This window comes from Dreissena polymorpha, chromosome 2 (genome assembly GCF_020536995.1).
Source record: "Dreissena polymorpha isolate Duluth1 chromosome 2, UMN_Dpol_1.0, whole genome shotgun sequence".
Classification (NCBI taxonomy): domain Eukaryota; kingdom Metazoa; phylum Mollusca; class Bivalvia; order Myida; family Dreissenidae; genus Dreissena; species Dreissena polymorpha.
This window is the reverse complement of record NC_068356.1, coordinates 18,183,537-18,211,041: the sequence shown is the minus strand read 5'-3', so window position 1 is coordinate 18,211,041 and position 27,505 is coordinate 18,183,537. Positions and strand designations below refer to the sequence as shown.

General features: G+C 35.4%; 2 protein-coding genes across 52 annotated transcripts in view; both read right to left on the bottom strand.

Annotated features, from left to right (window-relative positions):
- LOC127866058 (cGMP-dependent protein kinase 1-like) overlaps nucleotides 1–5,552 on the bottom strand; it is a 131,207-nt gene extending 125,655 nt beyond the window's left edge. Inside the window, exon 1 of one of the 2 annotated variants that reach the window (XM_052406391.1) lies at nucleotides 5,351–5,552. The gene's annotated coding sequence lies outside the window, so the exon portion shown is untranslated. Of the gene's footprint in view, nucleotides 1–2,432; nucleotides 2,759–5,350 lie in introns of those variants that run through there. The other variant, XM_052406392.1, reaches the window with a different exon arrangement.
- Nucleotides 5,553–9,123: 3,571 nt separating this feature from the next.
- Nucleotides 9,124–27,505, bottom strand: part of LOC127866048 (uncharacterized) — a 40,487-nt gene continuing 22,105 nt past the window's right edge. Inside the window, exons 27-53 of one of the 50 annotated variants that reach the window (XM_052406305.1) lie at nucleotides 27,135–27,307; nucleotides 26,640–26,730; nucleotides 26,309–26,481; nucleotides 25,954–26,044; nucleotides 25,329–25,501; nucleotides 24,986–25,076; nucleotides 24,319–24,491; nucleotides 23,962–24,052; nucleotides 23,295–23,467; nucleotides 22,938–23,028; nucleotides 22,312–22,484; nucleotides 21,969–22,059; nucleotides 21,301–21,473; nucleotides 20,945–21,035; nucleotides 20,278–20,450; nucleotides 19,921–20,011; nucleotides 19,301–19,473; nucleotides 18,962–19,052; nucleotides 18,292–18,464; nucleotides 17,937–18,027; nucleotides 17,337–17,491; nucleotides 16,541–16,631; nucleotides 16,051–16,208; nucleotides 15,467–15,563; nucleotides 14,983–15,098; nucleotides 13,175–13,237; nucleotides 9,124–9,708 (exon numbers count right to left, since the gene is read on the bottom strand). In XM_052406305.1, coding sequence (XP_052262265.1) covers nucleotides 9,589–9,708; nucleotides 13,175–13,237; nucleotides 14,983–15,098; nucleotides 15,467–15,563; nucleotides 16,051–16,208; nucleotides 16,541–16,631; nucleotides 17,337–17,491; nucleotides 17,937–18,027; nucleotides 18,292–18,464; nucleotides 18,962–19,052; nucleotides 19,301–19,473; nucleotides 19,921–20,011; nucleotides 20,278–20,450; nucleotides 20,945–21,035; nucleotides 21,301–21,473; nucleotides 21,969–22,059; nucleotides 22,312–22,484; nucleotides 22,938–23,028; nucleotides 23,295–23,467; nucleotides 23,962–24,052; nucleotides 24,319–24,491; nucleotides 24,986–25,076; nucleotides 25,329–25,501; nucleotides 25,954–26,044; nucleotides 26,309–26,481; nucleotides 26,640–26,730; nucleotides 27,135–27,307 — 3,440 coding nt within the window. In that variant the 3' untranslated portion in view covers nucleotides 9,124–9,588. The remainder of the gene's footprint in view (nucleotides 9,709–13,174; nucleotides 13,238–14,982; nucleotides 15,099–15,466; nucleotides 15,564–16,050; nucleotides 16,209–16,540; nucleotides 16,632–17,336; nucleotides 17,492–17,936; nucleotides 18,028–18,291; nucleotides 18,465–18,961; nucleotides 19,053–19,300; nucleotides 19,474–19,920; nucleotides 20,012–20,277; nucleotides 20,451–20,944; nucleotides 21,036–21,300; nucleotides 21,474–21,968; nucleotides 22,060–22,311; nucleotides 22,485–22,937; nucleotides 23,029–23,294; nucleotides 23,468–23,961; nucleotides 24,053–24,318; nucleotides 24,492–24,985; nucleotides 25,077–25,328; nucleotides 25,502–25,953; nucleotides 26,045–26,308; nucleotides 26,482–26,639; nucleotides 26,731–27,134; nucleotides 27,308–27,505) is intronic. The other 49 variants (XM_052406325.1, XM_052406323.1, XM_052406318.1 and 46 more) reach the window with 49 other exon arrangements.

Genomic DNA, 27,505 nt, shown 5'->3' with positions numbered 1-27,505 from the left:
GGTCCCTTTAATAACAATATCTCTCCTGTTAATACTTTTCGAATTTCATTATTCCTTTATATTTACAAACAACGGAGGTTTCATTGAAAGTCAATACCTTAAGCACCTTGTTTCAACAATGACCTTAAATATCGCATCAGTGTGTCAGGACTGTCTAGCTTGACACATTTCCTAATGCAATTTGATATTTATCTTATCAACTCTTTCAGTAAAAGTACAAGAAACTTGTATTAAAAGCATAGAGGAATAGCAGCGGAAGGGTATGCCATGAACGTAATTGTCATCTTACAAACTTAAATAATTAAAAAAGTAATTTTCGATTAAATTCCTTTCATTTTTTATTGCTTCTGGTTATACTGTAGTTGCGACTTTAATTACTTCACCAACAACCGACAACATATATAACTAACTAACTAATTCTATTTCATATGCCTAACACAGCTGCTTGTTTTACTTTTTCTACGACTACTATTTATACAACATGTACTAATACTGTTACTACTACTGTTATTACTACTGCTGTATGTGTGTATTTCGAAATTTATAACGTCCTTTTGGGACAGATGCCGCATTATGTGAAGACCTGTCCTAGACTCACGAAAGAAGAGGCAAATTTTGAATTATAACTGCAATTTCCAGCTTTAGATGTGTTTGTGTAGTCTTATGCTGTGTGGGGTAACCGGAGTACCAGGAGGAATCCCACGTGTCCGGTATGGTGACCACCAAACAAACTCCCATGCGCAGGGAACGGGGATTTAACGCGGTTCGCAGAAGTGAGAATCGAATGTACAAAACAATGCACTAACAGTACAGCCATTACCACTTCTATCCCTATCACCATTTCTACTATTACATGTAGTTCTACTTCTGCAGCGTCCATAAAACATATACTGCTGGTGCTTTCACAAACGACTACACGTGTATTTGCTATGACTGCTACTACTTACAGGAATTATTGCTACTAAAGCTGCTACAAACACGACCATTGTTACATGTTCTGTTGATTCGCATCTTCTTTAATTTTGAACAAGAAATGTGTTTGTCAGAAACACTATGTCCCCTTCTGCGCCGCTTTTTTTTACCTTTGACCTTGAAATATGACCTTGAACTTGACCTTTCACCATCTTCAATATTGCAAAAGTATTCATAAAATTAGCGATTTTGGCCACATATATTTGACCTCTGACCTTGAAGGATGACCTTGATCTTGACCTTTCACCACTCAAAATGTGCAGCTCCATGAGATACATATGCATGCCAAATATCAAGTTGCTATCTTCAGTATTGCAAAAGTTATTGCAAATGTTAAAGTTGGCGCAAACCAACAGACCAACCAACAGACAGGGCAAAAACAATATGTCCCCCACTTTAGTGGGTGGGGGACATAAAAATCACTGGACGCACCAAATATCGGTAATTATGTCATGTGTTGATTGTTTAAACACTTGTTTCATACGGAAAGGCAGATCACTTTTTGAGCACCCATAAAATAAAGGATGAATGAAACAGTGTTGTGTACAACCCGCGTTCTATATGGCGAGCGCATTTAACGGAAAATAATGCGAAACAGAACTCCGAAAAATGTGTTGATGGCGTACATATTTTAGAATTTAAAAGCAAGCTATCGAACTTCAGTTGGGAAGTTATGAATAAAGTATCATTATTTTCCACTTAAGATAAGATATTTCAATAGAACTAACATCCTACCAATATATTTCCAGAATGGAGACGACATTTCATTAGTTTGTTTACTTCACACTTATACAAAAAAATCGTCGCAATTTAGAATTTGAAAAATCAACTATTGCAAGCAATACAGTTTATATTGCATTAAAGCGCTTGCTTGGCATATTGCATAACGTTTACTATGAAGTACTTATGCTGTTTTAGACCTGATAACAGCTCTTTTTTTCACACTTTACTAAAATATTATTTACATGGAAAAAATAGTTTATTTTCTGGGACGCCATCTAAACATTCATTTAATTGTCATACTTCCTTATTGGCGACATATTTGTCTCTGACTACACTTAAACAAATACGTTTTAGTTTCATATTTCAAATATCTATACAGTTTGCAAAAATAAATGGGCCGTGCTCTGTGAAAAGGGGGTTTAATGCACGTGCGTAAAGTGTCTTCCCAGATTAGCCTGTGTGGACTTAACAGCGACGACACTTTCCGCTTTTATGATAGTTGTTCTCGTAAAAAAGACTCTTCTTAGCAAAAATCCAGTTTAGGCGGAAAATTTCGTCCCTGATTAGTCTGTGCACAGGTTAATCTGGGACGAAACTTTACGCACATGCATTAAACCCCAATTTTCACAGAGCGCGACTAAAATGCAATTCGTCTCATCAGCAGTTTAATGGTTAACTATAATTTGAGCCAACTATATGAGGTGAATAAGCATGTATGTAAGAACTAGAGTACTTACCTTTCAAGTCATATATCCAATGTCATTAGTATTCCACAATTTTAAAGCACAGACACGACACCCACGTAACAGCTCATCAACACTCTCCACGTACCTTGCATCAACAATGCTAGATAATTTTACATATAAAAAGCGCCTCCGAAACGTAAAAACAAATTTCTGGATGAAGCCCGATTAAAAACGCACACACAGTATACGTAAAACACGAATTTTTTCCTCGTCTAATGTTTGCGTTTTATTCTTCAAAACGCCTGAGGGATCGGCCGTCAACGTAAATAGCTCACAAGACAGACATACGCTCTGTATAGTATCATTTATATGGACAACTGTAACAACCAGCAATGTTAAGATAGCTAACATAGTGAAGCAATATTCTTGTATATGTGCGTTATCGTCAATCATAAAGAAGCTTTTGCTTTTAACCACTTATGCAAACTGTTCATAGACGAACTCTCATTCGATAGTAGGATAAGATGGTATCAAAAATGTATGATAGCTAAAGAAATGAGAATGGCATGAGTAGAACTGGTAGCGTTTTACTGTAATATATAACAAACACTATGAAGTTATCGCCGACTAGGCTGTCGCTGCTGCTGATGATGATTATCAAAATAAGTGTTATCATCATTATAAGCAACTGCATCAACTGCAGCATCAATATAAATATATGACTGTATTGATTATCGTTTCCTTTGAAAGCAACACGTGTTTCGACACGTAATGCAACATTTAACGAGGCAATTAAAAAGGGCGTGATTAATTTCAACCAAACAAAATCTTTTAACATATACGTCGTTGCCCTTGTCACATGAAGATTGCTATTAGAACAAAAATAACGATTTTTTTGTATAATAATATTCAGGTTAAAGCCAAATTTGAAATCTAATCGAATTTAAATCAATATGAAAACAAACACACACAATGCTTGCGAACACGGTATGCATGTAACAGGCTGAAGTCAAAACGCGAAAATTAAGGTTTTAGAACGATTTTATCGAGTAACGTTTGGCACATAATTCACTTCTTATCATCCCAGATGTTAAATTGAACGCGTATCAGCAATGTGACAGGCGCCCCTAATGCAGACATAATTCTTAACCAAACCAACTGGTCGGTGGCACAAGGTACATATTGGAGAACGACTCGCACTCGATTTGATGAAAAATTGTCGTGAGATGGTAGATTTTCAGAAAGAATGGACTAGCATTCGGGCTTACATAATCGCATTGCAAAGTTTTTTGGATTTGCAGATAACAGGTTCGGAATGCATGTCTGAAACAATCTGGATTATTGGGGAAAAATATATACTCAAAAACACTACGTTTTAGAATCGCAGGACGACCAGTTGACGTCTATTTTCTTCGTTTGAAGGTCCAAAGTACATATCTGGAAATTATTGTCTTGAAATAATGTATTAAATAGTTCTACTGATAACTTTTACGTTTCAATTGTTGTAGCGTGTTGGAGTCAAAATACTTGTCCGCATTTTTGCCTTATAGACATTGACACGAACATTACTTTTCTTGACATAAGTTTAAGTCACTTAGTTGCTTGTCTTTACTAGCTGTACGTAGACAGACAATCCATTTCGTTTGAGGGTCATGTCTACCACTCAATACGATGAGAGGTTTCTAAGAGAAATATTTGAAAAACGAGTAAATAAAGCGCTTGTTATCATGTATGTACGTGCTATAATGTATGCCTGCATGTAATATGTTTGATAAACAACTATGCAACGGAGTAATAAAATGGATGTACTGATTAAATACGATGCTCAATTAAGTATTGTCGTTTCCATTAATTACCACACCCATTTATCTAATTACGTATACAACGTTTGTTCATGTACTGATTAAATACGATGCTCAATTAATTATTGTCGTTTCCATTTATTACCACACTCATTTATCTAATTACGTATACAACGTTTGTTCATCAACATATAAATACCACTATTCCCAATTGTCGGTAATACTAGAATTTCTTGGACAGATTCGTATTTGTAAAATATTTGTAAAATAAAACACTGTTCTAAAACCAAGCCTGATGCGCATAAACAAGATATTATTGAGCATTCTGCAAGTGTACACGACTCTCTAGGGGCGAACGTCAATACAAGATATCCTAACAACCTGCGTGGAATGGTTTGCACAAACAGCTTTTCAATCAGGAAACGGTCTGCTGGAAATTGAATAAATAAATGTACTTTTCTGGAATAATCTACACTGTTTTTGCGTTCTGCTTTATTGGAGACTTTAACTTCGGCACTGTCTCTGAATTATCGGACGTATGCTTTGTTTTGCGTGGAATAGTGGAACATTATAAATATAACTTAATTTCAATTATAAAACTTTTCACGGGGACCAATGCGTTTTTTTCATCTGTTTTACATCAAAATGATATTTTAACAGAATATTGAACGGAATGATTTTTGTTTAGTTTCTTCATTGATTTATCCATAAAATTACTGATCAGTGATCTGCGCTCGAATCACAGCACATGGGTTTTGTCAATGGAATTACATAAATATCTTATATCGACAAATTTCAGTGAACTTATTATTAGTGCAGTGCGATGTTAGAAATGTGTTAATTAAACTTTAACAGCCGCTTTAATGTTATTTTTAATGTTCATCATCCTTGAATACATAGGTACACATATTTAAGTAATTTTATTTAAAACCCTTCAATGAGAAATGATAATACCAGCTCTTAAAACTAGCCAACAAAAACTTATACCGGTACATATACTTTTTTATTATTTCTGTATATAATGATGAAGATATATTTACGTTAAGTAATTGTCCTGAACATTGTAGAGTTTATGATTGTATTCATATACAATCGGATAGAAAAGTAATTCTCAGTGATAATGTTACTATATTAAACAAAATATAAGTACGCACACACATATCTCACCTTAAATTCACCTTAATCCATGTTATCTCTTTTTTTAATTTCTTTAAATCATTGACCGACGCAAGTATTACAACCAGTCTTTATTAGAACACATCCAGCAAAGAATGTCTTCGGTAAGGGTTCTGATATCGGTTCTATCCTTTTCGTTTGTTTACCAATGCGGTTTAACAGTTACAATATTTACAGCGCTTTGTTCTTCGCCGATAACCTTTCATTTTCAAATACAAACGACTATCAGCACACCGCTAAGCTGTGTGATAACACTCTCCTCTGTTTTGAGCATTTATTATGTTAAAGGTTTAATGTGCAAATATTTGTATAGTTTCCCTCTAATGCTGAATATATAATAACAGTACAATATTAGGTTGCGGTATGAAGCAAATAAAGTTGTATAAAGAATTATATTGCAGCTGTTTGCTGCACGTGTGCAAAGTGTAAGTATTTATATACAAACAGTATTTGGGAATCACATACATATGTCATTTTGACAAAAATTGAAATGAAGAAGAAATTGTAATTTTTATAATAAGCGAACAAGCTTGAATAACGTGGAACATCAACAACTCACTTGGAACTATCGATCTAATGCTATGACTTTCTTCAGCATATTGACATACATATCTCAGACTTTTCAATAAAACTACACTGATGAAGTCTTACTTAAAACTTCGACAAAAACCGTAGAATCGTTTTCTGCTTTAAGGTCTATTAATAATACAACTATTACGCAAACGCTCAACGTCGAAATAATTTAAAATGTTTGACGGAATCAACCCACAACGAACATGTAGTGTCACATTGTGCATTTTGTACAACCAATATTTAATATATAATTCATAAGATATCACATTCGAATGCCAACAGTTAAATTTGGACATGTGCTTTCCCACATGGTAAACATAACCGATGGTCATGAATAACGTATTTTGTGCGCATAGTGTGACATAAACGATCGATTTTTTATCTACGATATACACGTTAACATGACAAGTACAAGGTGACTGAAATTATGATATTTTCAGTCTATACCTTACTGTAATATAAATAGGACATTGGAAATGTGTTATTCTACTGTCTCTATAACATGCGCAAGCGATTGTTATTGCGTGCGCACGCGATAGCTATTACTTACACACGCGATAGCTTTCGTATGCACACGCGGTTGTGACGTGGGCACGCGACAGCTATTGCGTGCTCACGTGGTAGCCGACCAATGAGTATACGTTTCAGATCAGCCAATATTAAGCTGACCAATGTTCCTAATATTAGCATAATAGATGACATTTCTACCAGCTCAGAAGTCAATTAATGCGTGGACATGCTCTATCTTTAGCGTGCGTACGAAATCATATTTAGCAAAATGTTTCCTATGGCCCCTGTATGCCACCGTAATTCAACGATTCAGGCAAATTCATAATTAAATGAGCCGTGCTCTGTGAAAGGGGGTTTTAATGCATGTGCGTAAAGTGTCGTTTCAGATTAGCATCTGCAGTACGCACAGGCTAATCAGGGACGACACTTGCCGATACTTTTTTAACGAAAAGTATCACAAGCTGAAAGCGTCGTCCCTGATTAGCACGTGCGGACTGCACAGGCTAATCTGGGACGAAACTTTATGTACGTGCATTAAACCCCCTTTTCACAGAGCACGGCCCATATATTACCAAAGTGATGGAAGATCATGGTCAAGTTCACACACCATTGTCAAGAGCAGCTGTATCATAAAGCATCCGTAAACGTGCAATTCAATATTTTGAATTTAATGATATATTGAATATATTGTCTAAATTAATCTGAGACTTTCACATAGATATCATGAAAAATATACCGGACATTATTTACAAATCAGTCGTTATTTATTTACGAGCATATGAATAATGCTTGAAGATTCTGCAAACAAGTGTTCATGTTCCAATACAACCTTTAATTGTTTTAAAACGAACGAATATCAGATAACGACTGAAATAAATCAATCATACTACAGTACCTGATCAGGAATTGATACAAGAATAAGTTTGTCTCCAATAATTATTAATGACAGGCATGTGTACGTTATATGTTTATAAACAAACAATAACGTGCAGGTCCTCCTTATTAATCCCCAGTTACTAAGACAGTTAATGATAAGGCTACCCAAATCAGTGATGCCAGACTTATTTAACTCTCCCATATTGGGTCTATCAATTAATTGAGCCTCGCTCTGAGAAAAAGGGGCTTGACGCATGTTCGCATCAGCTAATAAGGGATTTCACTTTCCGCTGTAATGGTAATTTCGTTTAAAGACGGTCTCATCTTAGCGAACATCCAGTTAAGGCCCACTGCATAGGTTAATCTAGGGAGACACTATGCAACTGAGTCCCCGTTTTTACAGAGCGAGGCTCAAAACATGTTAAACTTTTTCGGTGTAGCTGTTTAACGTCACTTTTGACCTTAGATGACCTTCATTCATAATAGGTCCGAAATAAATAACCCCGAATTGAGCATTGGCTAATAATACAAAAATCACCGTAAACATTGGTAGTCTGGTTCCCTGACTTAAACATTGGATGCATATCATTTGATCTGAAATATGAATATATTGTAAATTACATGTAAATAACAATAAATTAAAAACTGTCAAGATACAAAACATCCTCTTAACATTAAATCGAAACGTTTCTCCTTAGTTTAAGAAGCAGTATAGCATTAATCACATGTCTCTAAAATTAAAAGAATCTTTTGTGTACATGCCGTAGCGGCCACACTAAACACTACAAAAACAGGCTAGATTGCACTTTACCGGTACGCAGTTGTTTACCACTATTTACAAAGCGGGGGGTGGGGGGGTGGGGGGGTGGGGGCGGTAGCCCGCGATACTAAGGAAATATATAGGTGTTGGAAATATATCTGTCTTTGATTTATTATAATCCATATTTGCGTTTATTAGTGTAAATATGTTTCTTTGTACTTTGTTTTGTTCTTTTTTTATATAAAATTCTGTTTTTCTGCAAAAAATTCATATCACTATGATGCTTGCAATATTGAGTCTTTCATGTTTACATTCTACTTACATCTGTACACATTATAACACATTATCTTTTATTTCATTCCAGCATTATGTGCATAGTATTTCAGTGGCGAATATGTTTTCTTTTCCTATTGAAACTACCGGTAATGTATTACTCGTTCAATTATGAAAACGTAGTCATTACAATACTTATTGACAGTAAAACATACAATTTCACCTCTTCTTGTTTTTCATTTTTATTTGTTAATACATTAAAATATATTAGCTTATTATCACTCACTTCCTTCATTAAAATACATGGTCGCTTCATTCCACCTCCTTTCACTGGTCGCAAACATTACAACATCAACGCCGTATATCTTTTTAAAGATATTCCTTGCTACATATAACAATACGGAATGTATATATATATATATATATATATATATATAACAAATCGCGCTTAGATCTAACTGAGCGAAATTGAAAAACAAAAAATTATGTTTTAATTAAATAAACAAACATGGCTATTAATCGTTGTATCCCCCAAAACGTCAATTTATTATTAGAACTTGTCCGTAATGAAATCTTTTATCTGTTCCAAAAAGGAACATAAATCAAAAGAGATTGGAACATCATGACACATGCGAACATTCGGGTTATATTTGAGCAAATAAGATGAGCCTTGCTTTAAACTTATGGACTGATTAAAAATGAACAAAGAAGAAAATTCCTTGTTGTTGATTCAGAAACATAGATGTTTCATTTCTGAAATACTAAGTCGAACTTCATCTTAAATTTATTCAGGACGAACAATATATAAACCAGTTATTATATACAATAAGTTATTCTATTATGTCAACAACCGGCTTTTAATATATATTAAATTTTTCAGTGCTGGAACCGAATTTTGATGGCCTTTGCAAACAGTTTGGATCCAGATGAGACGCCACAGAACGTGGCGTCTCATCAGGATCCAAACTGTTTGCTATTCTTATAGTATTGTTTGAAAAAATCGAAAATGAAGAAAATGCAAATTTTAGAAATTCAGCAGACGACATTTTAGCAGACGACAAATTTCCCAGCAGGCAAATGGTTAAACTTTCCAGTATAATGTTATAAAAGAGTGTGAAATGGTCATAACACTTTTCAATGGGCAACTCCCAGCTGAGTGATGTCGCACAGTGTTAGCATACCACATGTCAATGGTCTCATGATACACATTGTATCGAGTCATTCACTGCTGCTATCTTTACGACAGGTTTTTGTGTGCGACACCCGTGCAGTGAGCCTTTTCGCACATTGTGTCACGGAAGCGGTTAAGAAAGATCTTCAAATATTTCCCGTTGTCACTGGCAACCAATTGTTGACACTAAAATATCAAGTAAAATATTATTAGTAGTAATAGTATTTATTGCATAAGTCAATATATTTAGTAACAAAATTGGCCGTTTTTTTTTTGCGAATAACTCTTGAAAATCTCGGTATTGAGCAAGTGTGCAAATAACCGGTTATTGGCACACTGTACCAAAATTGGTTATTTGCAAACTTCCGGTTATCTCGCACCTGTTGTCCAGTAACGGCGGATCGTCGGCACGCGTTGACGTTACGTAATAAGCGACCGAAGCTTTCAAACAAAATGGCGTGTGAACGGGTTTTGGAATCGCGTTTTTTCTGAAAACCGGCTTTCCGTACTTTCATTTTTCATGCATCTTATAGACCAATTTATGACGTATATTGTATGACGTAGTTTCTTTGACGAAACACACTAGTTTGAGTTAAATTATCTGGATTTTAAGGACATGTTGGACGTGTTGTGTTTTAACAGTAAAATATTTGTTTAAAGCATCGAACAAATGTAAAACGTATTTCGCATTGCGTGTTTATTGTGCACGATTGTAAACTTCGATAGGAATACAATCAAATAGTGTGGTTTAAAATAAGTTTCGATAAAGAGATGGAATAATAAAAAATGTAAGTGCAACTCGATTCAATTTCATTGTTATAAATATTGATTTAAAGTTCTAATTGAGGTAGGCGTGTCGTTTATATTAAATTATGTTTTACGATATTAATTATTAATTTCGATATACACGATATAAATTTCGATATTCACTACATATGTATACACATGATGAACATATGCAATAAGCAGGTCATTATATGGAAGAAGTGTGCCTTTAGTGGTTATTGGCACACTTGAAGGTGTTTATTTGCACTCGGGCTAAAGCCTTCTTGCAAATAACTCACCAAATGTGCCAATAACCACTAAAGGCACACTTCCTCCATATAATAACCTATACTAATAGTAGAAGTTTAGCATACCATGAAAAAAACTTATCTCCAAAATAAACTCTGATAATATCGACACTAAAACCTGGTTTAAAATGGTCAAACAGCTTTCAAATAAACAGTCCTCCACCACTATTCCAACGCTTATAGACAACGGCACAGAAGCATCGACAAACGCAGAGAAAGCTGACCTCCTAAACAATTTCTTCACCATGACATCAACTGTAGATGACAGCACACACACGATCCTTGAAATTAAGTCAATCACCAATAACGTCCTCTCAGATATTCAAATATCAGCACAGGATGTCCGCGACGCAGCGACGCTCATTGATCCTTCAAAGGCATGTGGACCCGACTTGATAAGCTATAGACTCATAAAAGAGGGAATTCATGAACTGTGCGTCCCACTTTCTTTCATCTTCACAAAACTCATTTCTAAGTCAGTATTCCCATCGTCATGGAAATTAGCAAACGTATGCCCCGTTTTTAAATAGTCCGACCCTTCGATTCCTTCTAACTATCGTCCAATATCCCTTCTTAGTTGTCTTGGGAAACTCATGGAACGCTGTATCCATAAACATCTATACAACTATCTCATCTCCAATAATCTAATTACACAATTCCAGTCAGGTTTTATGAAAGGTGATTCCACGGTCAACCAGCTGACCTTTTTATACCTCGATATCCTTAAAGCTCTTGACGAAGGCAAAGAGGTTCGAGCCGTTTTCTGTGATATTTGCAAAGCCTTTGACAGAGTTTGGCATCCTGGGCTCCTCACGAAACTATCAGCAGCAGGCATTCAAGGTAACCTTATAAATTGGTTCGGGTCTAATTTATCAGACCGAACGAAGCGTGTCGTCATTGGCAACTCTTCTTCCTGTTGGACTACAGTTGAAGCTGGTGTCCCGCAGGGGTCTATACTTGGTCCACTCCTCTTTCTACTCTACATCAACGACATAGTTACAGACATCCAGACAAACATTCGTCTATTCGCCGACGGCACCAGTCTTTATATAATTGTTGAAGACCCAGCCCCAGCTGCTGTCACTTTAAATCTTGACTTGTTTCGCATAACCTCATGGTCCAAATCATGGCTGGTCTCATTTAATCCTTCAAAAACCGAATGTATGCTCTTTTCGAGAAAACGCATCAAACCTACTCATCCACCACTTTTAATGGAATAAACTTCGATTGCCCAACTCAAAACTCACACCCACCTAGGCTTGGTCCTTTCTGAGGATGTCAAGTGGTCTTCCCACATATCATTTATCCTCCCAAAAGCCTGGCAGAGAATCGGCATACTTCGAAGCCTTAAATATACACTGACAAGGTCAAATCTTGAAAAGATGTACATCACCTGTATAAGACCACTTCTTGAGTATGGCGACATCATTTGGGACAACTGTTCTGTAGCTCTAAAAATGACATTGAATCGGTCCAAGTTGAAGCCGCAAGGATCGTGACAGGTGCTACAACTGGGAATCACTCTCCCAACGATGATGCAAATATACAAAATGCAGAACAATATTGCACCCTTCTATCTATGAAACCTGATCCCAGTTCGCACATCCCAGGCCTATGACCTCCGATCCCAAAATGGCATACCTCCAGTTTACGCAAATACTCAACTCTTTTCCAATTCCTTCCTTCATTCCACCATCCGCCAATGGAACAATCTTTCTCCTGACGTCAAAAACTCCAATTCACTTATTGAATTTAGGCGAAAAATCACTCAATGCCAAACAAAGTCGTGTCCACTATTTAACGTTGGTGATAGAAGATTACAAATCTATCATACTCGTCTGCGACTTGGCTGTAGCTCCTTGAACTTCGATCTCCATCGTAGAAACATTACTTCCTCACCGGATTGCATATGTGGTGCCATTGAAACTCCGTCTCACTTCTTGCTTCACTGCCCAAGGTATCAGCACATACGACAACATTGTTTTACCAATCTCCCATGCGCAACAACCGTAAATAACCTTCTTAATGGGGATGAATATGTAACCTATCAGGAAAACACTATATTATTTCTTCGTGTCCAGCAGTTTATTGAAGCAACTAAACGATTTGACTCGTAGAACGATGCTGCTGTGGACGCTGACCCGAACCTTGTAGAGGCCTCTGTGACACTACGCCTCAGTACCTTCTAAATTAACTATTCATTTCGTTTGTATGAAATATATCCACACTACCATGATTCCGTTTTTACTTTGAACCCAATCCAATCACAATCATAACAATTACGAGAGCGCATCCATGTTCTTGTGGCCGCCTAAATGCTAAACATATATGAGTCAACTCCACCATGGAAAAGAATTAATATAAGCTTTACGCTTGTTTTCTAATCCATGATTTTCTTACTTTGCAACAATGAATTGAATTGTATGATTACGAAATGAATAAGTACGTTTAAACTAATAGTAGAAGTGATAGTAGCCTATTTGCTTAAGCTAAATGTCACCGATGCTTCTATGAACTTATTTTGAAAAAAGAAGAACGACGTTTTGATTCTTAATTATATGTTTAGTGTTTGAACGAACCTGTTTTCTGTAGACGACTGGAAGGTTGTTACACATTGCCTGTGCGAATCGATTGACTTTCAACTGAAAATGTGAAAATATTTAGATAAAATTGACCACGTGTTACAGAAAAATAAGAAAAAGAAGACAATTAATATGGATAAGGCTAGCTTGTATATGAGCAGATGACAGTGCCCAGAAAAGGCTAGCTTGTATATGAGCGAATGACAGTACCCAGACAAGGCTAGCATGTATATGAGCAGATGACAGTGCCCAAACAAGGCTAGCTTGTAAATGAGCAGATGACAGTGCCCCGATAAGGTTAGCTTGTATATGAGCAGATGACAATGCCCAGACAAGCCTAGCTTGTATATGAGCAGATGGCAGTGCCAAAACAAGGCTAGCTTGCATATGAGCAGATGACAGTGTTCAGACAATGCTAGCTTGTATATTAGCAGATGACAGTACCCAGACAAGGCTAGCTTGTATATGAGCAGATGACAGTGCCCAGACAAGGCTAGCTTGTATATCAGCAGATGACAGTGCCCGGACAAGGCTAGCTTGTATATGAGCAGAAGACAGTCCCCAGACAAGGCTAGCTTGTATATGAGCAGATAACAGTGCCCAGACAAGGCTTGCTTGTATATGAGCAGATGACACAGCCCAGACAAGGCTAGCTTGTATATCAGCAGATGACAGTACCCTGACAGTGCTAGATTGTATATGAGCATATGACAAGCCCAGACAAGGCTAGCTTGTATATGAGCAGATGACAGTACCCAGACAAGTCTAGCTTGTATTTGAGCTGATGACAGTACCCAGACAAGGCTAGCTTGTATATGGGCAGATGACAGTGCCCAGACAAGGCTAGCTTGTATATGAGCAGATGACAGTGCCCCGACAAGGCTAGCTTGTATATGAGCAGATGACAGTGCCCCGATAAGGTTAGCTTGTGTATGAGCAGATGACAATGCCCAGACAAGCCTAGCTTGTATATGAGCAGATGGCAGTGCCAAAACAAGGCTAGCTTGCATATGAGCAGATAACAGTGTTCAGACAATGCTAGCTTGTATATGAGCCGATGACAGTGTCCAGACAAGGCTAGCTTGTATGAGCAGATGACAAGCCCAGACAAGGATAGCTTGTATATGAGCAGATGACAGTACCCAGACAAGGCTAGCTTGTATTTGAGCTGATGACAGTACCCAGACAAGGCTAGCTTTATATGAGCAGATGACAGTGCCCAGACAAGGCTAGCTTGTATATGAGCAGATGACAGTGCCCAGACAAGGCTAGCTTGTATATGAGCAGATGACAGTGCCCAGACAAGGCTAGCTTGTATATGAGCAGATGACAGTGCCCAGACAAGGCTAGCTTGTATATCAGAAGATGACAGTGCCCAGACAAGGCTAGCTTGTATATGAGCAGATGACAGAACCCAGACAAGGCTAGCTTGTATATGAGCAGATAACAGTACTCATACAAAGCTAGCTTGTATATGAGCAGATGACAGTGCCCAGACAAGGCTAGCTTGTATATGAGCAGATGGCAGTACCCAGACAAGGCCAGCTTGTATATGAGGAGATGACAGTGCCCAGACAAGGCTAGATTTAACTTTAAACGTATTGTCAATTAAGGTTTTGTTGAATGTGCCAATCATTAAATTATTAATATACATTACAAGAAACATATTATACGGTATCATATTTGAAAGAAAAAAACATAATTATATACATTTCATTTTATTTAAAGATTCGCACGTTGCCGTTATTGAACCTGCCAATAAAAGACGAACACGTGTTTATACTTATGATTGATACGTAACGTACATAATCCGAGTCTAGCTCGTGCAAAATTGGCTGGAGCGATGTAGCGCACATGTCGCAAGTAATCGCTTCCACGTGGCCCGGCCGAATTTGTTCTTGACTATTGTCGTACACGGTATCTAAACATACAAAACTCGTGAAAGAGAATGTTAGATTTAAGAATGCGTGTCAATAAATAAAATAACAGCTTTTAATTATGATGAAAAGCAATTAATCCACAATTCTGTAGGCATACTTTAACCACAAAAATATGACAAGTCGACCAACGGCAATTATGCAAACATTTGGTTTTTGAATTTGACTTGACCTGCCAACATATATTTGTCTTATTTGATATACACGTAATAGTAAGATTAGGTACAACTGCTGTAATTTTTTCCAAGATTCAACACAAATGTATGAAATGCGAGGCAAACTCATATGATTCTGGATTTGATTTCGCTACATGTATATTTAGATGTCTACGAACTGCATATGGACTGCTTACCGTTGTAGTTTGGACAAATCTTCAAAAGCTTGCACGTTTCATCTGGTTTCGCTCCCTTTTCTAGCTCATTGATAACAGTAGGCGCAATCAGCAGGCACTAAAATAATGACTATAATCTAGTTTGACATTCTTTGATTTGCGTCGTAAGTCAATCAGAAAGCCAGCCAGTTAATTAGTCAAATATTAAGTAAGTCAGGAGCAGTCATCGATTAAGCAAATACATCATTTCGTCTGCAACCTTCTTTTTCACTTATTCCACAACGTTGTTTAGTTTTAATCTAGTTATTTAAGCTCGGTTGCATAGAAAGTCTAAGGCTTATTTGAAAAACTTTCGAGTCCGTTTCCTGTGACTAGAACCAGTACTCGGTGTCTATGGGGGAGATCTTTAGAACGCTCCCACAGTTGGGATCGAACCCGTGACCTCCCGGTCGCTAGGCGGACACCATATCCATTATCCGTTACCACGGTTTTTGGCAAACTGAATACATGTTGAAAAGTACGCTTTTAAATGTGACACAATTTCAAACGCGTATATCCTTGAATAAAAACGTATTATGTTAATAATTAACTAGAAGAATACATACGAAAGTTTGCAATGTACCGCCAAGATCATAGCAGACTTGGTAAACGGTCTGGTTGATTTTGGCATCCGAATGATTATTTCCAACAAGGCCGTCTACTTTAAGTATGATAAGTTCGCAAACTTCACACTTCAGGTCATTCACTGGCGGCGGAATATGGACTGACAATCGTAAACGTTGAGGTAGTGTTTTTATAACGTATAATGAGGAACAAGGTCATCCGAAAAGATGCAACATTTATATTCATTAACTACTGGTAATTTGGATGTAATTATTTGATGGAAAACTCGTGTAGCTGACTTTCACTTTAGAAAGCCTTATAACTTGTAATTAAGTGCTTTAGCTTTTTACATATGAAACCTTTTCCCTGCACTTCGGGCTACATTTAATATATCTTCATCGCCAAATTTGCTAAATGGTTAAACGATATTTTTAAATTTAACACAAATGCATGTCGTGAAATATAGCGTTTGGTTCAACTGTCATACCGTACCTGCCGAACAAAGTTTAATGGCCGAACAGGCCTTTTGAGGATCTGCTCCTGCCTCCAATTCCTTCAAAACAGATGGGGCCACTAACACGCACTGAAATAAGAATTGCGCAATACTTTTAGAAGAAGAAGTAGTAGTGTACTACAAGTAATAATAAAAGTTGTAATGTAGTAACAATAATATTAGTAGTAGAAATAGTAGCATCAGTAGTAGTAATGGTAGCAGCAATGGCAGTAGTAGTAGAAGAAGAACTATAAGTAGTAGTAGTAGTAGTAGAGTGGTAGTAGTAGTAGTAGTAGTAGTAGTAGTAGTAGTAGTAGTAGTAGTAGTAGAAGTAGTAGTAGTAGTAGTAGTAGTAGCAGAAGTAGTAGTAGTAGTAGTAGTAGTAGTAGTAGTAGTAGTAGCAGTAGCAGTAGTAGTAGTAGTAGTAGTAGTAGTAGTAGTAGCAGTAGCAGTAGTAGTAGTAGTAGTAGTAGTAGTAGTAGTAGTAGTTGGTGCTGTTGTTGTTGCAGAAGTAGTAGTTGTAGGAGTAGTAGAAGTAGTAGTATTACTAGTGGTAGTATAAGTAGTAAAAGTAGTAGTAGTAGTAGCAGTAGAAATAGTAGCAGAAGTAGCTGTATTACTTCTTGTAGTGGTAGTAAGTCGTAGAAACAAACAATAGTAATACTTAAAGTGGTGCATTTTTTATTTAAAGAAAATCACAATGTAATAAAGTTTCTGCATTCAATATTTAACGCAAAGACTTTTTAAAAACCAAAGCGTATAGACGGAATAATACCAAACTGCTATCTTACTTACAAATGCTTGTGCGGTTCCACTGAGTTTCTGGCACAAACCGTATATTGTAGAATTGATTTTATCGATGCTAGCGTTCTTGCCGATAATAGCGTCCAGCTCGTGTACAAGAAATTCGCAGATGTCGCATTTAATATCACCAACCTTAACTGAGGCTTCTACAAAAATATTGAAGCAATACAAACAATATTTTCTGCCACTCTAAAATCTCAATTTTTAAGTTTAATTTAGCGCAAAAAGAAAGTGTTCAGTGTGTTAATTAAAAATAATTGGTTGTATGTATTTACATACGACATTACAACAAGATACAAAGAGTATCCCAACAATTTAATTTAAACGATTTGCATTTCGGAACAGTTGTTTTAAGACAACTGAAATCAGTTATGATAATGGGCTTCCATTTTCACCGTAATTATAAAACAAGCAGACCATTTCCCACTTATTTGAAGTTGACGATTAAATTCAAATAAACCTTTAGTTCAAATTTAAACAATAATAATCATCCATAAATATATCCCTGTTATCATTTCGAGAAAAAAGCCTATATTTAGAAACTACATTACAATGTACGGGTACTTTATTTTGATAGTTTACATATTTTACCGGAAGAACACAACTTGAGTTGAGCGCATGCCTTTTGTGGATCAGCCCCTTGTTCTACCTCCTTGACAACCGTTGGGGCAACCAGTTGGCACTGCAATGCAAACATATTTTAATTGTTTCGTGTCCTATAACATACTATCAAACTTATCTTTTTATATGCATATGTTTACATTTGCAAACTATTCATTTACAAGATAAGCTTATGTCTATATATCACAATTGCATAATTTCTTATACGTTTAAACCATACAACACTTTTCTCATATGTAAACCTCAAGAATTACATTGAAAACAAATAACACCTGAACAGGAATCAACTGTTGTCATCATTTGTATTTGTGAGCTTATAACTTACGAATGTCTTAGCTGTTCCTGGCAATTTATCACAGAGTGCATACACAGTAGAATTAATCTTTTCTGCGCTGGCATTCTGTCCCACCAGTTTATCGAGCTCTTGAATGATCAGTTCACAAATGTCACACTTAATGTCTCCGAGTTGTTTAGGAGATTTCAGTTTCAGAACATGTTCTGGAAATATAAGAGTCAATACATATTTGAAATATATTCGTGTTAATTACCCTTGGTATAGAGACGGTTCAACGTATAAATATATATACATTTACATGTATATTATATGTTCTCTGCTGTTTTAAATACATATTATTATGATTCATTTTAAAAATCCATAGACACAATAAATGTTATTGTAATGACGAAAAACACGTCGCATAAGTTATATTAATATTATTTTACATAATTTAGCTGACGTTACACGATATAAAAATACGATTATTTTTACAATTGTCAATGACAAGTAAACGCAGTATAGTTCTTTGTCATTTCAGGTTTACAATCGGCTTCACCACAGAAAGAATGAAGCATACTATGTTTTCTGTTCCCAGAAATGTCAATTTCTATCAAAATATTTGGTGACAAAAGTTGTTATCAGCACGTTTTTGTTAATACTATTGACTCCGTAACTTCATTACGTGGTAAATAAATGAGTATAGTTTTTTTTTTCTTACCGGAAGAACACAACTTGAGTTGTGCGCATGCCTTTTGTGGATCAGCCCCTTGTTCTACCTCCTTGACAACCGTTGGAGCAACCAGCTGGCACTGTAAATCAAACATTTTTTAATATTCTTAACACCAAGACACAGTTTCGAACATATCTTAGTTTAAACAAATATTGTTATTGTTAAAGACTGATTATGTTCATAAGCTTATTTCCACTTATCGTACGTGCATTAATTCGAATACGATTAAACAATAATATACATTTCTCAAATGTAAACCTGAAGAATAAAAATGATACCAAAATAAGTCAACGTGTATAAACTTGCACTTGATAGGTTAAAACTTACGAAGGTCTTAGCTGTTCCTGGCAATTTATCACATAGCGCATAAATGGTAGAGTTGATCTTTTCTGCGCTGGCATTCTGTCCCACGAGTTTATCGAGCTCTTGAATGATCAGTTCACAAATGTCACACTTTATGTCTCCGAGTTGTTGAGAAGATTCAAGTTTAAGAACATGTTCTGGAACAAAGAGTTTAGTATACATTTTAAATATATTTCTGTTAATTTACTTGAATTAACAGACACGGTAACACTCGTATATAAGCACGTGTATAGTATATATTGACCGCTATTTAACTGCATCTTATAGTAGTTAACTTACAGAATTGATAAACCCAACTCATGTGACTCAAACGACGTTTAACGCGTAGCATGTGTTTTAGCAACACTGTTATTCATTCACAATTAGGCTGGTAAAAAAACGTTTTTCAATTGTTTATTACTCAAAACCGTTTAGATATTTATCAATTCAGGATGAGAATCGGATTCACACCATACAGTAAGAAGCATACACTTTTTTCCTTTTCACGCAATTGCAATTTCGTATACAATAACTGATGGCAAAGGATATTAATCAATATGTTTTTTTAAATGCTATTTACTCCGTAGCGGTTTTGTTTTTCATACCGGAAGAACACAACTTGAGCTGTGTGCATGCCTTTTGCGGATCAGCCCCTTGTTCTACCTCCTTAACAACCGTTGGGGCAACCAGCTGGCACTGTAATGCAAACATATTTTGATTGGTTTCGTACCCTACGACAAACTGTCAAACATATCTTTTTATATGCATATGCTGTCATTTGCAAACTATTCATGTACAAGATACACTTATTTCTGTATATCACAATTGCATCAATTCGTATACGTTTAAACCATACAACTCATTCCTCATATGTAAACCTCAAGAATGACATTGAAAACAAATAACATCTCAACGGGAATCAACTGTTGTCATCATTTGTATCGAGAGCTTATATAACTTACGAATGTCTTAGCTGTTCCTGGCAATTTATCACAGAGTGCATAAATAGTAGAGTTGATCTTTTCTGCACTGGCGTTCTGTCCAACGAGTTTATCAAGCTCTTGAATGATCAGTTCACAAATATCACACTTTATGTCTCCGAGTTGTTTCGGAGATTTCAGTTTCAAAACATGTTCTGGAAATATAAGAGTCAATACATAATTGAAATCTATTCATGTTAAATACCCTTGTTATAGAGACGGTTCAACGTACAAATATATTTACATTTACATGTATAATATATATTCTCTGCTGTTTTAAATACATCTTATTATGATTCATTTTATGAATCCGTAAACTCAATACATGTTATTGTAACGACGATAAACACATTGCATAAGTTATATCAATATTGTTTAACATAATTTAGCTGAAGTTAAACGATATAAAATACGATAATTTTTACAAAAGTCAATGACAAGTTAACGCAGTATAGTTCTTTCTAATTCAGGTTTAGAACTGGCTTCACCATAGACAGAATGAAGCATACAATGTTTTTCCGTTCCCAGAAATGTCAATTTCTATCACAATATTTGGTGACAAAAGTTATTATCAGCACGTTTTTGTTCATACTATTGACTCCGTAACTTCATTACGTGGTAAATAAATGGGTATAGCTTTTTTTCTAACCGGAAGAACACAACTTGAGTTGTGCGCATGCCTTTTGTGGATCAGCCCCTTGTTCTACCTCCTTAACAACCGTTGGGGCAACCAGCTGGCACTGTAATGCAAACATATTTTGATTGGTTTCGTACCCTACGACAAACTGTCAAACTTATCTTTGTATATGCATATGTTGTCATTGCAAACTATTCATGTACAATATACACTTATTTCTGTATATCACAATTGTATCAATTCTTATACGTTTAAACCATACAACTCATTCCTCATATGTAAACCTCAAGAATGACATTGAAAACAAATAACATCTCAACGGGAATCAACTGTTGTCATCATTTGTATCGAGAGCTTATATAACTTACGAATGTCTTAGCTGTTCCTGGCAATTTATCACAGAGTGCATAAATAGTGGAGTTGATCTTTTCTGCACTGGCGTTCTGTCCAACGAGTTTATCGAGCTCTTGAATGATCAGTTCACAAATATCACACTTTATGTCTCCGAGTTGTTTAGGAGATTTTAGTTTTAAAACATGTTCTGGAAATATAAGAGTAAATACATATTTGAAATCTATTCGTGTTAATTACCCTTGTTATAGAGACGGTTCAACGTATAAATATATATAAATTTACATGTATAATATATATTCTCTGCTGTTTTAAATACATCTTATTATGATTCATTTTATGAATCCGTAAACTCAATACATGTTATTGTAACGACGATAAACACGTTGCATAAGTTATATCAATATTGTTTAACATAATTTAGCTGAAGTTAAACGATATAAAATACGATAATTTTTACAAAAGTCAATGACAAGTAAACGCAGTATAGTTCTTTCTAATTCAGGTTTAGAATTGGCTTCACCATAGACAGAATGAAGCATACAATGTTTTTTTCCGTTTCCAGAAATGTCAATTTCTATCACAATATTTGGTGACAAAAGTTATTATCAGCACATTTTTGTTCATACTATTGACTCCGTAACTTCATAACGCGGTACATAAATAACAATATTGTTTTTCTAACCGGAAGAACACAACTTGAGTTGTGCACATGCTTTCTGTTGATCAGCCCCTTGTTCTACCTCCTTAACAACCGTTGGAACAACCAGCTGGCACTGTAAATGCAAATATTTTATTTTAATATTCTTAACACCAAGACACAGTGTCGAACATATATTAGTTTAAACAAATATTGTTGTTGTTAAAGACTTCTTATGTTCATAAGCTTATTTCCACTTATCGTACGTGCATTAATTCGAATACGATTAAACAATAATATACATTTCTCAAATGTAAACCTAAAGAATAACAATGATACCAAAATAAGTCAACGTGTATAGACTTGCACTTGATAGGTTATAACTTACGAAGGTCTTAGCTGTTCCTGGCAATTTATCACATAGCGCATAAATGGTAGAGTTGATCTTTTCTGCGCTGGCATTCTGTCCCACGAGTTTATCGAGCTCTTGAATGATCAGTTCACAAATGTCACACTTTATGTCTCCTAGTTGTTTAGGAGATTCAAGTTTAAGAACATGTTCTGGAACAAAGAGTTTAGTATACATTTTAAATATATTTCTGTTAATTTACTTGTATTAACAGACACGGTAACACTCGTATATAAGCACGTGTATAGTATATATTGACCGCTGTTTAACTGCATCTTATAGTAGTTAATTTACAGAATTGATAAACCCAACTCATGTGACTCAAACGACGTTTAACGCGTTGCATGTGTTTTCGCAACACTGTTATTCATTCACAATTAGGCTGGTAAAAAAATAAGCGTTTTTCAATTGTTGATTACTTAACACCGTTTACATATTTATCAATTCAGGTTGAGAATCGGACTCACACCATAATGTAAGAAGCATACACTTTTTTTCCTTTTTCCAGCAATTGCAATTTCGTATAAAATAACTGATGGCAAAGGATATTAATCAATATGTTTTATTAAATGCTATTTACTCCGTAGCGGTTTTGTTTTTCATACCGGAAGAACACAACTTGAGCTGTGTGCATGCCTTTTGCGGATCAGCCCCTTGTTCTACCTCCTTAACAACCGTTGGGGCAACCAGCTGGCACTGTAATGCAAACATATTTTGATTGGTTTCGTACCCTACGACAAACTGTCAAACATATCTTTTTATATGCATATGTTGTCATTTGCAAACTATTCATGTACAAGATACACTTATTTCTGTATATCACAATTGCATAAATTCTTATACGTTTAAACCATACAACTCTTTCCTCATATGTAAACCTCAAGAATGACATTGAAAACAAATAACATCTCAACGGGAATCAACTGTTGTCATCATTTGTATCGAGAGCTTATATAACTTACGAATGTCTTAGCTGTTCCTGGCAATTTATCACAGAGTGCATAAATAGTAGAGTTGATCTTTTCTGCACTGGCGTTCTGTCCAACGAGTTTATCAAGCTCTTGAATGATCAGTTCACAAATATCACACTTTATGTCTCCGAGTTGTTTAGGAGATTTCAGTTTTAGAACATGTTCTGGAAATATAAGAGTCAATACATAATTGAAATCTATTCATGTTAATTACCCTTGTTATAGAGACGGTTCAACGTATAAATATATTTACATTTATATGTATAATATATATTCTCTGCTGTTTTAAATACATCTTATTATGATTCATTTTATGAATCCGTAAACTCAAAACATGTTATTGTAACGACGATAAACACGTTGCATAAGTTATATCAATATTGTTTAACATAATTTAGCTGAAGTTAAACGATATAAAATACGAATTTTTTAACAAAAGTCAATGACAAGTAAACGCAGTATAGTTCTTTCTAATTCAGGTTTAGAACTGGCTTCACCATAGACAGAATGAAGCATACAATGTTTTTCCGTTCCCAGAAATGTCAATTTCTATCACAATATTTGGTGACAAAAGTTATTATCAGCACGTTTTTGTTCATACTATTGACTCCGTAACTTCATGACGTGGTAGATAAATGGGTAAAGTTTTTTTTCTAACCGGAAGAACACAACTTGAGTTGTGCGCATGCCTTTTGTGGATCAGCCCCTTGTTCTACCTCCTTAACAACCGTTGGAGCAACCAGCTGGCACTGTAATGCAAACATATTTTGATTGGTTTCGTACCCTACGACAAACTGTCAAACTTATCTTTGCATATGCATATGTTGTCATTTGCAAACTATTCATGTACAAGATACACTTATTTCTGTATATCACAATTGTATCAATTCTTATACGTTTAAACCATACAACTCATTCCTCATATGTAAACCTCAAGAATGGCATTGAACACAAATAACATCTCAACGGGAATCAACTGTTGTCATCATTTGTATCGAGAGCTTATATAACTTACGAATGTCTTAGCTGTTCCTGGCAATTTATCACAGAGTGCATAAATAGTGGAGTTGATCTTTTCTGCACTGGCGTTCTGTCCAACGAGTTTATCGAGCTCTTGAATGATCAGTTCACAAATATCACACTTTATGTCTCCGAGTTGTTTAGGAGATTTAAGTTTTAAAACATGTTCTGGAAATATAAGAGTAAATACATATTTGAAATCTATTCGTGTTAATTACCCTTGTTATAGAGACGGTTCAACGTATAAATATATATAAATTTACATGTATAATATATATTCTCTGCTGTTTTAAATACATCTTATTATGATTCATTTTATGAATCCGTAAACTCAATACATGTTATTGTAACGACGATAAACACGTTGCATAAGTTATATCAATATTGTTTAACATAATTTAGCTGAAGTTAAACGATATAAAATACGATAATTTTTACAAAAGTCAATGACAAGTAAACGCAGTATAGTTCTTTCTAATTCAGGTTTAGAATTGGCTTCACCATAGACAGAATGAAGCATACAATGTTTTTTCCGTTTCCAGAAATGTCAATTTCTATCACAATATTTGGTGACAAAAGTTATTATCAGCACATTTTTGTTCATACTATTGACTCCGTAACTTCATAACGCGGTACATAAATAACAATATTGTTTTTCTAACCGGAAGAACACAACTTGAGTTGTGCACATGCTTTCTGTGGATCAGCCCCTTGTTCTACCTCCTTAACAACCGTTGGAGCAACCAGCTGGCACTGTTAATGCAAATATTTAATTTTAATATTCTTAACACCAAGACACAGTGTCGAACATATATTAGTTTAAACAAATATTGTTGTTGTTAAAGACTTCTTATGTTCATAAGCTTATTTCCACTTATCGTACGTGCATTAATTCGAATACGATTAAACAATAATATGCATTTCTCAAATGTAAACCTGAAGAATAACAATGATACCAAAATAAGTCAACGTGTATAGACTTGCACTTGATAGGTTATAACTTACGAAGGTCTTAGCTGTTCCTGGCAATTTATCACATAGCGCATAAATGGTAGAGTTGATCTTTTCTGCGCTGGCATTCTGTCCCACGAGTTTATCGAGCTCTTGAATGATCAGTTCACAAATGTCACACTTTATGTCTCCGAGTTGTTTAGGAGATTTCAGTTTAAGAACATGTTCTGGAACAAAGAGTTTAGTATACATTTTAAATATATTTCTGTTAATTTACTTGTATTAACAGACACGGTAACACTCGTATATAAGCACGTGTATAGTATATATTGACCGCTGTTTAACTGCATCTTATAGTAGTTAATTTACAGAATTGATAAACCCAACTCATGTGACTCAAACGACGTTTAACACGTTGCATGTGTTTTTGTAACACTGTTATTCATTCACAATTAGGCTGGTAAAAAATAAGCGTTTTTCAATTGTTGATTACTTAACACCGTTTAGATATTTATCAATTCAGGTTGAGAATCGGACTCACACCATACTGTAAGAAGCATACACGTTTTTTCCTTTTTCCAGCAATTGCAATTTCGTATAAAATAACTGATGGCAAAGGATATTAATCAATATGTTTTATTAAATGCTATTTACTCCGTAGCGGTTTTATTATTCATACCGGAAGAACACAACTTGAGCTGTGTGCATGCCTTTTGCGGATCAGCCCCTTGTTCTACCTCTTTAACAACCGTTGGGGCAACCAGCTGGCACTGTAATGCAAACATATTTTGATTGGTTTCGTACCCTACTACAAACTGTCAAACTTATCTTTTTATATGCAAATGTTGTCATTTGCAAACTATTCATGTACAAGATACACTTATTTCTGTATATCACAATTGAATCAATTCTTATACGTTGAAACCATACAACTCATTCCTCATATGTAAACCTCAAGAATGACATTGAAAACAAATAACATCTCAACGGGAATCAACTTTTGTCATCATTTTTATTGAGAGCTTATAACTTACGAATGTCTTAGCTGTTCCTGGCAATTTATCACAGAGTGCATAAATAGTAGAGTTGATCTTTTCTGCACTGGCGTTCTGTCCAACAAGTTGGTCGAGCTCTTGAATAATCAGTTCACAAATGTCACACTTCAGGTCTCCGACTGGTCTGGTACTTGCCAATTTAATGGTTTGGTCTGGAATGAATCCCATTTAAAGTTTGATATGATACCACATGAACGTAATATACCTTTTAAAAGTAAAATCATTTTCCGCAGACCGGTAATGACATGCGTTAATCAGATGTCGCTGTATTTGTCGACAAAGCCAAATCAATTTTGTTTTAATTACGCACCAGAAGAACACAACTTCAGTTGTTCACATGCTTTTTGTGGGTCCGCCCCTTGTTTGATTTCCTTAATGACTGAAGGAGCAACCAGTTGGCACTAAGAATAAAAAATCATTTTTGTTTCTTAAAACGTTTAGTTTTATTCTGCAAATAAGCTGTATTCAAAGATCATATCGTTATATAGCACAATAAGAAGAATTGTAATAACGCAAAACAAATTATTACAATAAAAACAATTTAACAATGTATATGTTTATAGAACTCATGTGAAAGGGGCAACCTACAGCTTTATTGCCTTATAAGCTTTATCAGAAAGGCAAGGTTCGTTAACAGTAAATCATGCAATAAGGCTTAAAAATAGGTAACCTTAAGAAATGAATCAAATTAATGTTACCGCCAATATTTTCATCAAACACATAATGACCACTCAAATATCGCGATTATAAACTAGTTTAAATATGTTACAATAGAAAATGTTGAACATGTGTTCAAACAATTTACAAATGTTTTCGATGTCCCTGGCAGTTTATCACAGAGTGCATAAATGGTTGCATTGATCTTTTCTGCGCTGGCATTCTGTCCCACAACTTGGTCAAGCTCTTGAATTATCAGTTCACAAATGTCACACTTTATGTCTCCAACTGGCTTTGGATTTTCTGGTTTCAGCGAAATGTCTGGAAGAAAAAATATTCAAAATACGTCCTTTCACAATGAATGTAGTAGTGAAAAACGAAGTAGCAGGGATGACTGTAATAACTTTAAAAAGGAATAAACTTTTCCAAAATTAAATCAGAGCGAGTCAATTTCACTCGAAGGTATCATAACTATAGAGGAAGCGTCAACAGTTTTAAAATATGTAAAACTAAAAAGCT